General features: G+C 36.4%; 2 protein-coding genes across 2 annotated transcripts; both read right to left on the bottom strand.

The window, feature by feature from the left end:
- Positions 1 to 490: 490 nt before the first annotated feature.
- Positions 491 to 13,481, bottom strand: LOC132797612 (E3 ubiquitin-protein ligase lubel). Its single transcript, XM_060809371.1, is given in 19 exon segments — positions 491 to 1,157; positions 1,451 to 1,619; positions 1,677 to 2,048; positions 2,121 to 2,578; positions 2,642 to 2,908; positions 2,967 to 4,015; positions 6,382 to 6,934; positions 7,992 to 8,237; positions 8,319 to 8,503; positions 8,734 to 9,816; positions 9,880 to 10,150; positions 10,887 to 10,928; positions 10,930 to 11,010; positions 11,333 to 11,689; positions 11,935 to 12,057; positions 12,748 to 12,884; positions 12,996 to 13,128; positions 13,130 to 13,201; positions 13,268 to 13,481. Coding segments are annotated over 19 exon segments (5,688 nt in total). The 5' UTR covers positions 13,322 to 13,481; the 3' UTR covers positions 491 to 1,121.
- LOC132797616 (uncharacterized) lies at positions 4,010 to 5,501 on the bottom strand. The gene is made up of 2 exons (XM_060809375.1): positions 5,164 to 5,501; positions 4,010 to 5,088 (listed from the first exon to the last, which is right to left on the bottom strand). Exons 1-2 carry the CDS (start codon positions 5,384 to 5,386, stop codon positions 4,958 to 4,960), a joined length of 354 nt encoding a protein of 117 aa, XP_060665358.1. The 5' UTR covers positions 5,387 to 5,501; the 3' UTR covers positions 4,010 to 4,957.
- Positions 13,482 to 14,492: the final 1,011 nt, after the last annotated feature.

The raw sequence follows: 14,492 nt of genomic DNA, 5'->3' as shown, positions 1-14,492 counted from the left end.
AATCACAAGCTGAATAAATAGGACTCGCGTTCGCAAGATTTAAATAAGAAAGATTTGAGAAAATACTAAAAGATTAAGAAAAGTCAGAAGCCCTACTAAAATCGGTATAAGGAACATCAGTTTGCTTTTTATTTTCAAATTCTTGCATTTAGATAGATGAAAAATTAAATGAGTTAGTGGACCTAGAGTTTGGAATCGCGGAAAGCTTAGATATTATATTTCACAATAACTTAAAACATTACATTTATTCTCTTTCTTATAAATGAGATCAATAAACAAGCAAACAATTTATGCCTGTAAGAAATCTGCAGCCGAGTGGGCTCGACTGTAGAATACCCGCTACCCATTTTCAATAAAACAAAACAGAAAAGTATTATTTTACAATATACCAAATTAATATACCGCAAAAACATTAAAAATATTTAATTTTTTGTAAAGTGCTTAGTAAATTAGTTAATATATATTTTTTTACATATTTGTAAAATAAAAATAAAATAAAATAGAATTAATAGCACATTTAATTATTAATTAATTATTTAATTAAGTTTAATATAATAAAGCATTTAAGAAAGTTACAATCGCGTGTGCTCGCCTGAAGAAAACGCAAGCAAGAAAACTTACAAGAGCGTGAACACTTATGGCAGGGCATTTAGTGTATTTATGTATTTATATTTAGCCAGTAAATTCATAAGCCACTTTATGATGTTTGTTTTCATATTATCGCTTTTATTATTTAATCAAAACGCTTTAATAAGTCTAAAATGTACCTTAAAGCTGCTGTCTTTACTAAATAATAGCATGAACGTTGCTCTACTTTTATTGTTTAAAATTAATTCAAATTTAATTTCATAACAATATATTATCATTTGATTATTAGTAAATATGATAAAGATTGGAAAAGCTTCGGCTTCAAAATTATTTTTGCATTCTGTGTCTATTGGTTTCCAATATAATTATTGTACAATATTATTTTGTTTTTGTTATATTAAAAATAAACAAAGATTAAAAAATACAATAATCAAAACGATGGGATGTAAGATAAGCCAGAAATCATAGAGAATAAATGGAGTGGACACTTTGATTCAGTTGAAACCAATTTCAATTCGAAGTCATCTCCATCTTCAGGCGGATTTAAGTGGTATGTGCTGTTTGATTACCTATACAAAGAGAATTATATTATTGAAATAAGTTGATAGTAATAAACATTTGTTATATCTTTGCCAACTGTGTATATATAAATACTGATCCAAGAAACAAAAATCAATAAATCTAAATTTAGGCACTAGTTGTTTTTGATCGTCCGACATGTCTATTTATACCTAGGATGAACTGAAAGTGTTGTCGGACAAGTAATGCGATTTCCACATAAAGAAAATAAAACAGATAACTAACGGAAAAGGGGAATATATACAATTCAATTCTATATATAATATTATGACCATTTACCAACCTTTGAGCACATATTTTTATAGATTTCGTCGGTATCCCATGGGCCTCGCTCGGGCAGTTCAATGCCGCGTCTGCGGAGCTCCTGTACACAATCTGTCAGGTCAAAAATGGGAAGTGGATCAATACTTGCCTTGGCAACCTTACTGGCCAAGTACTCAACATAATGCGTTCTGAAAGTAATTGTGATATTTTGTATGGTATGCATCTTTTGTGTTTACACTTCTTACCGGCACATTCCAGCGTGTTTATCGGGAACATCACTATTACAAACAGTATCAACTAGACCCTGCGGGGTCTCCTTCTGTAATGGTATGGGACAGCGAACCAAAGCTCGAGCTTTTGCTGAGCTGCTTGCTTCATACTGCGGTTCCCGGGGCTCCGTGTCGAATGGAACGTTATGCTCCTTGAGAAGAAACTGCAATTGCATCGGTATCTTGTCGCGTAAATAGAACAGACAATTGCGTGGATGGTGTGCATGTAAGCCCAACTTAGCGCAGTAGGAAGATATGTTGCACTTGGCGCCCATCATAAAGGGTCTGGCACAGCCATAGCAGAACTCAAACTTGCACTGGGTGCATGTGAAATGCATACAGCCACCCCTAAACAAAAATATTGCAATTGGTATTTATATACTGAATAATACCCACTCCCAGTTGCTATGCCCTGATTACCTTGCTAAGGAATAACGAAATTTGCATTTTGGACAATCAATGCCATTTTGTGCCAAATGTTCCTGTACACCTTGAGCTTGCAGCTCTGGATCATTTTGGATCTTCCATTCTAAATAGGCCTCACAGCTGGAGCCCTCGTGCTGTTTTTCCCATGGCTTTCGGCACTGAGCACAAGTGACTGACCCGCAATCTGGACATATTAAACGTTTTTGTTTCGGGCGGGCAAAGAAACCAGAGGCGCATTGAATGCACCACTTAAAATTGGGATCCTGCAGCAGAGTGCGATCACGTAGCTTGCGTTGGAATAACTCATGGACATCGGCATCTAAAATGCTTTTAAGAAATATATCTAAGTTTGAAAAATATTCCAAATGTTCATCCTCATGCGCAACTTCGTTACTGAGCTCTGGCAGCTTACAAAACGGGCAGCTACAATCGTTGATACTACGGTCGGTAATCTTAAAAGAAAATAAGTTAATAAAATCCTCATCAAATGTTTTAATACAAATGCTTATTCGTACCTGAACTGTAAAATAGCTCTTCGCACATTTTTTGCAACATTTGTGAATGCATTTCAGCATGCAAACAATTTCATTCATCGGGTAGGTATTCATACAGAGCTCACATTCCTGTTGTAACAGCGATATAGCCTGATCAAGATCTGAGCATTCTTTGACTGCCCATAGAGCAACATCCTCTTGAAACTTCATATGAACTAATGTGGCAACTATTTGAGCCTCAGCAATGCTGTTCACTAATTTAAGGTCCACATATTTGTGAGCCAGGACCTTTAAGCGAGAGGAAATATTTATTTATTTAATGTTAAATATAGACATATAGACTTACTGTTGGCTCCTCAATAACCGTCTCTTGCAAACTAGGGTAGGCACGAAAAACAGGAACACTCAGTTTACGATTCAAAATCTCATCTTTAAGGAGCTCATCTATATTTAGCTCTGTACCCTCCTCTTCGGGGGCTGAGGTTTCGTAGTCATCGTCTGAAAAGCAGGCTTCGTGGTATTTTTTCTTTGGTATTCGACGATTCAAAGTCGTCTTTGGAGATGCCGATCCATTTGAGCCGGAACCATCGTTAATTATACTTTTGTTAAACTTGTCTATGGCCTCACTTAAAGATTTTTTCCTGGTTAAACTAGTTTTAATAGGCACTCTACTAATGTTTGATATAGTATTCAATTGACTCTGTTTTTGGAGATACTCCTGTTGTATCCGTTTTACAGAAGAGATGCCTATGGGTGCAGAAAACGATTTGGAGCGCGACACAAATTTTTAATTTTTTGTTATGTTGGAATTATGATCACTTGTTAGTTTTGGTATTTTGCTGATAGAGGACTTTGTATTTTTTAGCGTTTTCGTTATGCTTGTTCCTTTCAATATATCAACTTCTCGATCTGCGGTGTACTTCCGGCCTAATGAGGGAACTGATGGAAGCTGTACCAATAATATTTTATTTGAATCTTGTAATGGCAGCAATTCAGAGTCTATTGAAGATTCTACTAGCGGATTATCTTTAATAAGTGGAGCTTCTTTAATGTTATCAACTTTATGATTTTTTTCTGGAGATTTTTTAATTGAAATGCATCGCAAAGGTTCCAAATGAGTTCCAAATGCAACACCTTGAGAAACTATCTCCGCAGACTGCAATAATACGCCGTCAGCTGCATTTGACATAACAGGGTGAACTTCTTGAGCAGGATTATTTATTGGCAATGTTTGCAACAGTTCGTTATGCATTCTAGCTTCAACAACAGATGTAATATCTTCTGAAATGGTAGGTTCCCAAATATCTTCAGATTCTCCTATTGAAGTGCTTTCTGAGATTTTGGCATTAATTTCAATCTCATTGGATAAACTCAACTCGTCATTAACTGAGATAGCTGCAAGGGAAACAGTTAAAGTTTCATTATTTTCTTCAATGACTTTATGATTTGTGGCAGTGACTGATGATGTTGTTGTGATAGTTTCAAGCTCTACTCTGTTTTGATTGACATTTTCATCACCATATTCGTCTTTATAAGAACCTTCACTTTCTTCTAGAATATCCTCGATTTCGGAACCACTAGAAGCATCTTCGATTATTGGCCCGTGCTCCTCTTCTTCATCCTCACTTCTGTACCATTCGTCTTCCTCCTCCTCGTCATCATATTCATCAGAATATTCGGAGCATTCTTCCTCATCTGTTGACTCAAAATCATTGATACTGATTTCATCTCGCATTTGCTTTATTAGACGCTGTGTGTCTTCAACTAATTCACTTAAATTTTGTTTTGCTGGATCCCCGGATGGTATAAACTCTTTACGCATTAATTTTTCTGATTCAATATTATTCGATTCAATGCTTAGTGATATTTTACTTGTAGACTTTTCGATAGATGACTGGGGAAATGTTTCCGAATCTGTGGGGGGATTCGACTCCTAATTGTAGCTCGTCATTGCTGAAATCTGTTGCATCTACAAAAACCTCTTCGAACTCATTGGTACTAGTCATTACATAGTCTTTCGAAAACACTTCTTCGACCTGCAAACTAGTTGTGCACTGTGATTGTTGAGTAGAATTCGTCTCACTACTTTCAACAAATTCCTTTTTGGGCAAATGGGGATCATCTTTACTATCAATATAACTTAATGTTCTAATTGGTATTTTTGAATGTCGTTTGTTTCTAGAATCAGCGGGAGAGAGTATAGTCGGTAAACCTGATTCTATTTGAGTGTCAGTGTCTATATCTTCTTTAGATTGCATCTGTGAATGTACATTTCCTTCGTCGTGCGTTTTGGTCGAAACGGCAATACTGCTGTCAACTTGGCTCGACTCTGAACCTTCAGTAGAGATCTGAAGAAAATCCCAAAATTTGTGGGACAGCATTATGTGATTTAACATCATATACTGTAGATTCTTGGAATTTGACGTCAACGCTTTCCTCACTTTGCTGCTTGATTTCTATTTGTGGTTCTAATGTATGAGGAAGGTTATTGTTCATTACTTGCGGGTGAATATTTGCCCGCGTGGTCTCAATTGTCGCCATACCTGACATATAGTCAATCGCTTCCGTGTTATCCGTTTCCTGAGATCTGCAATGAGTCTGTTCTATATCGAAAACTTCTTCATTCTTAATCGAGGTCTCCATTTCGTAATTTTTATTTATTATACTAGGGGGTTCATATGGTCCAAGAGATGTTGATGGCTGTAATACTTCAATATCATGATCCAGTTGGAGTGTTCCTACAGACGTCTCCTGATTCTTCGGCATATTTTGATTCACCTCCTTTAATTGATAATCCTCATTATTTGCAGAACTTAAATGAATTATAGGCGCTAAATTGCTATTCTGTTCAATGTAAAGTGTTGATGTCAGTGGTAGTTGATGTTGGTCTTCACCAACGGTTGTTGGACTTTTTTGCTGGTGCCTTATAACTCTTATAGACAAGATGCTTAGCTCCCTCAAAAGTTCTTAACTGCCATTCCTGTTCATGCAATCTCTCTATTGGCCGATCAAGATCCAATTTAAAGTTAACTATCTCCGTTGCATAAATAAAGTTCTGAGGAAGTTCCTCATGTATTGAACTATGTTTTATAAAGGGGAGGATAACGCCTTCCATTAATCTATCACTAGGTATACCATGAATCGGCGCAGTTTCGTGATGCGCTTCTTCTCCATCTTCAGCAACATTAAATATTTTTTTCTTTCTTTTCATTGAGCTCTTGCTCTACTTGTTGCACTAGGTTGGGAACAATATCTTGAATGTGCTGCCAGACAAAGTTCTTGACATCCCTGGACTTGTCTTGTACTGTGCTCGTGGAAGGAGATTTTATCATGCTAATTGGACTCCTTGTCAGAATACGCATCACTTCAGAATCTGTTTCATATTCTGTTTCATGATCTGGTTTACTCTTGTACGTTTGTAGCATAGTTTCAATTGACCGTAAGACTTCCTGGTTTTGCTTTGCTTGAATTTGCTCCATGTTACCGATTAAGATCTCCAGATTCTTAAGGGTATTATCTTCCATTTGATAAGGACTTGGTGTGGCGTACGAAGACTTCGCAGGACTATAACTATAAATATCATTCGCATTGAGTGCATCATGTGCATTTGCAGACTCACTATGTGGAGCCAAACAATCCAAAGCATGTGAGTTCAGAAAGTCATGGATATCTACACAAATATGTTACCAAAAAAATATATGTCTAAAGTGATATGAAAAACAACCATGGTGATTAAAAGGTTTTGCAACCTACAAACTAACCCGACTTGACATCTATGGAAGTGCTCTCATTTTCCATGCCATTTGGCGATCCCCAGATGCGCAATAGGAATGGTCTCAGTTGTGTGCGATTTAATTCGAGTACCGCCTGATCCAAATTACCTTGATGAGCGGTTAAAGCATTCACAATATCTTCGTTGGAAAAGTTTCCTTTTGCTGCTAACTTGCTGTAATTTTGTTGTCTTTGCTGTATGCAATCTGCTACTGCTTGCCACACATTCCCGCTTGAATTTCTTAGCGCATTGCGGGCTTCTTGCTGTGATATGGTACCAATGGTGTTCTCTGCACGCTCTTGACCATACTTCGTCGCCAGGCTCTGCACAGTTTCCACAAGCTTGTGCCAATTGTCTCTCAACCATTGTATTGGATTTTTATCTGCGCTGCAGTACTTAAGTGCGGCTTCGAATTCCTCAACATTAAATTTATGAAACTCCAGCTCTTTTAGTATAATATGCATCTCAATTTCGGATTTTCTCGCCATTTCGGGCTGATAACCAGTAGAAGCATGGTGAAGGTCGAAAGGGGACCTCGATTTCTGCAATTCGTAATGAATAATAAATAGAGGAAGACATAATGAAGACATAATCTTCATCCGTATGAAACACTCAATCTCAGAGACTATAAGAGATAGAGCTATAATTTTTCGACAGCATGTGTTATGTTTGCACGCAGATCAAGATTGTTTAAAAATTTTGCCACGCCCACTTCCGCACTCGCAAATCAAAAAAATTTGAATGAATTTTGGTATGTACAATAACAACTATAGTAATTGTGATTCCTGAAAATCTGGTTGCGATCAGATAAAAATTGTGGAAGTTATTAAAGAAATATTTTTGCATTGGCAAAAACGCCTACTTACTAGGTTTTAGTTGCATTGGCCGACAATCTGGTATATTGTGCCGTCTATGGTATATTTTTAGTATTTTAGTATTTTTGGTATATTTTAAAAAATACCGCAATGTTTTGCTTTTATTCAAAATGGGTAGCGGGTATCTCACAGTCGAACACACTCGACTGTAACTTTCTTACTTGTTTTGATTTGCGGGGGCGGAAGTGGGCGTGGCAAAAATTTGAAACAAAATTGATCTGCGTACAAACATTACAAATCCTATCGGAAAAAATTATAGCTCTATCTCTTATAGTCTTTAAGATCCAGTATTTCTTACGGACATACAGACAGACGGTTAGCGGGTATATAAAAAAAAAAAGAACACCCCCACCTGAAGGATTATGAAGGACTATTAATGCTTAAAATTGTGTACTTTGCCGACAAAAACTCCGAGTTAAGCACAGCTACTTCAGTAGAAAATATTAAAATAATATTTTTTAAGTATAAGAGGCTATAATTGATGAAGTCAATAAATTATGGGTAGCAGATCTACTATAATTAAATCAAACCGACATCATCGTATTTTTTTTTTTTAATTTTGCTTAAAACTCCTGTGACTGCGATTTCCATAATCATAATGAAAATATTTCAAGAATCTAAGGACGCTCACAATGTATCGAAAATTATTATATTTTCATCAAAACACGATAATACAAAAAAAAAAAATTCGTAATTCTTTCATGCTTTCTACAACTCTACTTACTAGCTGTAATGCCTTAAGTTCTTTTATGAAGTTTGGTTGCCTTACAAATTGGTCTGGGCTCTGTTGCTGGTGTTTAGAGTTAAGATCTATGCCAATCAGATTTTCGTTAGAAGCGCCATAGTTATCTGTCTTGAACGGTTGGGAGCTGTTATGATAAAAAAGTTGTCTTTCAATTTTATTTGATTTTAGTGGATCGTTGTGTTCCTGTAAAATTGGGCGCTCTTCCGATCGTGTTTCGTAAGTCGTCTGCAAGCAAACATTAAAAAAAAAACGAATATTCATAGCTATGTATATTTAAAATAAGAAATTAGGAAAATAATAGTTTACTTGGGTGGAAATATTTTGTGGTGGTCGTGATGTGAATTTTTCACCCTCTTGATGGCTCAAATCAATGTTAGATGTCAGCTCTGTTGAAGGCGGCATCTCTGATGCATTCTCAGCTTGTTGTAGAACCTGCTCTGCCTGGGCCTGAATGCTTTTATCGAGTTTATCCCAAATATTCTTCACGGATTCTATAACATATATATAACATACATTCGAAAGAAGTAAGCATGATTTACCGAATGTATGTGTTATTTAAACAAAACTCAATTGTGTTTAGTTGGATATGATTTATATTTCCAATTCAATGTAATTACATCTTACATTTATTACTGATGCACACTGTTAAGTTTAATGGGTTTATGGTGGATAGTTCAGGTCTTGGTACCCTCAAAAAATGAGATTTTCTTTTGTATCCTACCTTTTTGAATAAACCCATTTGCTGTTGCCTTATTTGACTTGATTTTCTCGGATGTTTTCGGCTTGGACTTAGTCATAGAACTGATCCTAGTAGAATCTGTCGTAAGTGTGTCTGCTATTGTTTCGCTTTGAGTAGAAAAATCTTGAGTTGTGTCTTTTAATCTTCCGGTACTGCAGTCTGTCTCAGAACGCTTGGGTAGCTTAATCGAACACTTTTGTTCCTTTAACCTCTTTGGTGGCTTGCTGGGCGTTTTACAGCAAATGGCACAGATTTTAATATTTGGCTCATTTACATAAGTGCAAAACTCACATTCCCACTCATAATCTGGTGTCGTCGGAGGAGGGCCAAGATCGACATTTTTCTGTGTTGTGATAAAACAAGAATTTTGTGTGGATTCAGTACCAGCGGCTTCTCCATTTTCCTGTTCCTCTTCAACGTTTCTATCTTCGTTCTGCAATTTGCATGAAGGTAAAGCCACCTTTGGTATTACAGAAGCAGCTTGTGTGTTTTCATCTTTTGTTTCTGGTTTTTGTTTCAACTCAGTTCGATTGATTTTCTGCTTATCAGCTTCTTGTAGTTTCTGTTGTATCTTTGCCTGGACCAAGGCACGAGCTCCAGAGCCTTCAGATTCTAAATCTGAGTAAATGCGACTAGTTTTCTGAGCTTCAACTTGGTCTCTTTTAAATGTAAATTTTCTATCTTTCGAGTCGGTCTGACACTCAACTAGCACAGATTTAGAATCTGAACCGCGTCGATTCATCAATTTTACTTTGTGTAACTGTTCTGAATTTAGTTCATCTTTGACACCTTTGTTAATCAGTTGTGATGCGCTTGACAAGCGACGTTGGCGCTGATGATTCTGATGTCCGCGTGAGGCACTTGTCATACCAGAACGACTTGATACTAATGAGCGACGATCATCCTGCTCAGAATCCTCATCATCCGTTAACTCATCATCAACATAGCTGCTTCTTTTGCTACGGCGCAAGGAGAGTGACTTTCTGCTTGGCGTTGGCGATGCCGCATAGCGAGAGCGTGATGCTGCTCGAGAAGCTGGTGGAGGTGGCCCATAACCCACAGCACCTAGTGAAGCAAGTTAAGTATTACTCTTTATTTTTAATAATGTTATGCATGATCGTAACGAACCTGGATGCATAACTGGATATCGGGTTGCGCCCGGATATATATGAGGCATAATGCCACCCTGGTTCATAAATACGGGAGGTGGATAGTATGGATATTGCTGTTGTAACTGGAAATCTTGATTCATATTCAGCGAGAGATTAGAGTGATTGAACTGCTGTTGGGATCCAAAATGAGTCCACTCATCTGTCGATCTTATTTGATGATTTGATAAGTTTCCCCCCTGATGACCCTGGCGACAACCTTCACAGTTGAGTTGTGCCATGGATTGCGCCTGCAATCAGAAACCGACATATTCGTATGTACTACTACTTCGGCTTAAAATCAATACAATCCAAAAATAATTATACTTAAAAGTAAGGGAGCAACAGTATGCTCAACTATAAAATACCCAGTACTCAAAAATGTCAAATTTAAGATTAATTGCATTTTTAAATTTCATGTAGTATTCGATCTGCACCTAGTCTGGCTATGTTAGTACTTGGACTGTAGGTTGGCTTGCCATCTTAACTTCATATAACAAATAATAGATAGTCACTTTTACACATGTGAGAAGTTATATTTCTTGAGTAATATCTAATATTATTTCCGGTAATCATAAAGATTATACTTATTTATTGTTGATCTGCAACTGAATGGAATTCAATGAAATATTTGAAATTCTTAATCAGCCGTTCCTCAGCAATTGTTGCTATGCTTAATAAGTCCTCATTACAACCCCTTTGTCTCCTATTTGGCGTATTTATATATTATTTGGATAGTGGTTGTTGCGCTGATCAAGAATGAGGTCGTAGATGCCTCCTTCTGAGGATTATATATATTTCTAATAGCACAAAGTTATAGTAACCTAATACAGATTAATAATAAAATGATTATTCGTCCAATTTTATAACACAATCAGATTAATTTAGGTATTTTTGTATTATCAATTTTTTTTTTTTTCGGTGAAACTATCGCTATCTCAATTTTAGATGAATCGATAGACGTGAGAGATTACATAAATAGCTCACCTGTTGCATACGCTGATTGACCAGCCATGCACTTCCATTTTTTCATTTCAGCTAGGGGACGCCGACTCAAACTGTTTAAATTGAATACCGAACTGCTCATTTGACGACGCTGAGCAACTGGTGCCTTATGTCGTTGGTGATGTTGAAACAGTAGAGAATTATGAAAAGTATGGGAATCATCCGATAGATCAAAATGCGATGAATTCAAACCGGATGACATGCTGCCAGAATGAAAGTGTGAGGGCGATGGTGATACGTTTGACCAATGTTCAAAGTTGATGACATTTTGCGATTGCTGTGGGACAACATACAGAAAAAGAGAGAAAGATACGAGGGACGATGGACAAGACGTACAATGTACACATGTTGACGTAGACGACGACAATACATTGAAAATGTGGTATCGGGACTACAAAATGTATATATGTAGGTAACATCATGCGTACCTGATTACTTCGAGTAGTTGATCTACTAGAACTATCAATGTCATGCTGCGATTGCGTCTTCTGTTGATGATAGCGTTTTTGCAATTGTGTCATGCGATCTAAAGTGGCACTCGCTTTCGTTTTAATCTTTTCAAGTTGCACTGATGGCGGACGTTGTATTGTATCAAAAACAGATTGAGGCGTTTCCGACCGCGACAAGCACCCAACTTCACTTGGAGCATTTACAGAACCTGGCAGGTCAGGCAACGGCCTTTTGTTTATCCCATTTGACCCGTTTGCGAACGTTGTCTTCGACGACGTTGATCGGCAACCAACGTTCGATTTGTGCGATGGCGTTGGTGAAGGTGGCGGCAACATCTGTGAAAGATTTTTTGGATCCTTTGCGATTTAAATTTTGGTATTCAATTTAATTTTATTGTTTATATTTTTTGTTGATTTATTGAAGCATTCAAAATCGATTACAAATTGGTTACTAATTAATAACATAGAATGCAGTGCATTATAACAGGTGACTTTATAGATGAATTGCAAATCTATGCGGCACTTAAAGGCGTACAAATATTTATATTTTTTTATCTTTAAAATATCGTGCAGTGGCGTACCTGTTCCTTACGGCCTAGAAATGGTGTCAATAATCCACGTTTACTGCGTCGCGGCGGTGCAATGGGCGGCACTGCACCACTTTGTGTTTTTGGCGGTATTGGTGGTGTACCCAACTCAACAGCCTAAATATATGCAAAGTGAAAATAGAAATTTATATTAAATTGAGCGACGAACAAATATATTACCCATAGGGTAGAAGGGTATTATAACTTTGTGCAGGCAGGAAATGTATGTAACAGGTAGAAGGAGGCATCTCAGACCCTATAAAGTATATATGTATATTCTTGATCAGCATCAACAGCCGAGACGATCTAGCCATGTCCGTCTGTCTGTTGCCCTAAGAAACACTGGATCTCAGAGACTATAAGAAATAGAGCTATAATTTTTTTCGACAGCATTTGTTGTTTTTATGTTTTTTTATTTGCGTGCAAATCAAGTTTGTTTAAACTTTTTGCCACGCCCACTTCCTACCCCGAAAATTAACAAAAATCGAAGAATAAGCGTAATTTTAAAGAGAGAGCTGTGAATTTTAAATATACAATAACAACTATAGTAATTGTGTTTCCTGGAAATTTGTTTGCGATCAGATAAAAATTGTGGAAGTTATTAAAGAAATACTTTTGTATGGGCAAAAACGCCTACTTACTGGGGTCTTAGTTGCTTTGGCTGACAATCTGGTATATTGTTCAAAATGTGTAGCGGGTATCTCACAGTCGAGCACACTCGACTGTAGCTTTTTTAGTTGTTTTTGATTAAATGCATGAATAAGTGATAAGCGCTGAAAAGTTTTGTCAAGATAGAATTATACGCACCTTGCGAATATGTTGCTTGCGTTTGGGATGCTTATGGAACATATCATCGCACGACGCGCAAAAGATTTGGCCAGCACACTCACTACAGGTTACCCAAGGATTCTGCGACCCACACAAAGTACATTTCAATTTATTATCTACAAAGATACAAGAAACGAAAGAAACAATGTAAGTTTAATGTAAGAAAATAATGATATACTATATTTAATATGACTATCATTCTATGATTAGTACTCGTATATACTAACCTAGCGGCTTATTTCGAAAATGTGGGGTTTTCATTGGTTCATTTGAGTATGGCTGTTGGTTGGAAAACTCGATCACTTCATAGTCCGGTTCGGGTGTGTCTTTTGTTTTGGGGGGGCAATGTGGGCACATTGTATGGACTCTCCTTCTTCGACCCATTTTGAGGCGGTAGTGGTGCCGGAGGTCCGGATCGATCTTTTGCCTCAGTCTACGATAATGCACCGAGCCGGTTAATACATATTCACTATTTACCCAAAATCATTAGAGTACTCACTACCCATGTAGGCATTGTACGGATACTCCTATTAAGCAATTGTGATGTCGTCATCGTATTTGAGTCCGCCTTTAACTACGTGTTCGTTTTTTGGTACTAGTTATATTAAAGTAGGAATAAAAAACTTTATACATATCATACTTCAAATTTTTGACTCAAATTGCTAGATTTCCTTTGAATCAAAATGCGATTGAAAGGAAATTTAGCATTTAATTCTGTAATGTATGTACGTAAAATGGTACAGATTCAAATTTAAGATTAACATTATTGTCAAAACTAAATATTTCATCGGGCAAAATAAACCTTAATTATTGAATTAAGTTTACAAACATTATGATATTGTTTGAATTTAATAAACAATAAACGAAAATTGTAACCACATTGGTCACAAATTTATTATGCAGCAGCCTAAAATAGACAAATTTCCCTCTGCCCTTCGTCTGCGTATAGTCAAAGTAGAATTTTCTTTGCACGCGTTTTGCTCTTTGGCGGTTTTCCCTGGGCATTGTAGATACATTCTTACAAGTATACACACATTCACAAAACGTATGCAAACTAATAATAATTTTTTTTTTGGTTATTTGTTGGTTAAAATTATAGAAAATATATAATAATAAATTTTTGCATATTGATGACAAATAACACATCCTCTAATTCCAAATATGACGATGAGTTTCGCAAACTTTCTAAAATTATTTTTTTTTTGGAGTTCAACATACAGTAAAAATGTTGATTATTTTTAGGACACACTTCAATATTATTTATATTGCTCCCTGTTTCTAATTTAATTTAATTCTTGTTCAGACAAACAAATCTAAACAAATCACTTACATAATTATATTTTAACAAAAAAAACGCTGCTCACTTTAATATACTCGCAAAGTTATATATTTATAAAGATATACAGATATATATATAGAGTCAACAATATGTATTGAATCTGTTGACCGTCTCGTTCGGAGATTGTCGCCTAACAAACTGACTTACCATTGCAGTCTAAACAAATTTTACGACGCTCTGTAGAATTTTTGGGAACATTGTCATCTCACAAGAAAGAAGACATCGGTACAAGTTTCTCAGTTCTGAATTGTGTCTATCGTTTCTGTTATATTCTCTATTATTATATTTTCTCAATTTTGTTCTATTTTCGGGTTGTGCGTTAGTTTTTCGAAACCTGTACCTTACAAAAGTGTGTTGAGTTTGTCGAAATGTAAAACAAACAAAA

This window comes from Drosophila nasuta, unplaced genomic scaffold (assembly GCF_023558535.2).
Source record: "Drosophila nasuta strain 15112-1781.00 unplaced genomic scaffold, ASM2355853v1 ctg14_pilon, whole genome shotgun sequence".
In the NCBI taxonomy this organism is placed as follows: domain Eukaryota; kingdom Metazoa; phylum Arthropoda; class Insecta; order Diptera; family Drosophilidae; genus Drosophila; species Drosophila nasuta.
The sequence above is the reverse complement of the archived record's forward strand: the minus strand, read 5'-3'. Positions and strand labels throughout refer to the sequence as shown.

What these genes read in the sequence shown, in the direction of transcription:
- LOC132797616 (XM_060809375.1), bottom strand. Translation starts at nt 5,386, where the DNA reads ATGCCGAAGAATCAGGAGACGTCTGTAGGAACACTCCAACTGGATCAT. An exon ending in AGCGATTGACTATATGTCAG is followed by an intron (nt 5,089 to 5,163) that starts GTATGGCGACAA and finishes CTCATACATTAG; the next exon opens with AACCACAAATAGAAATCAAG.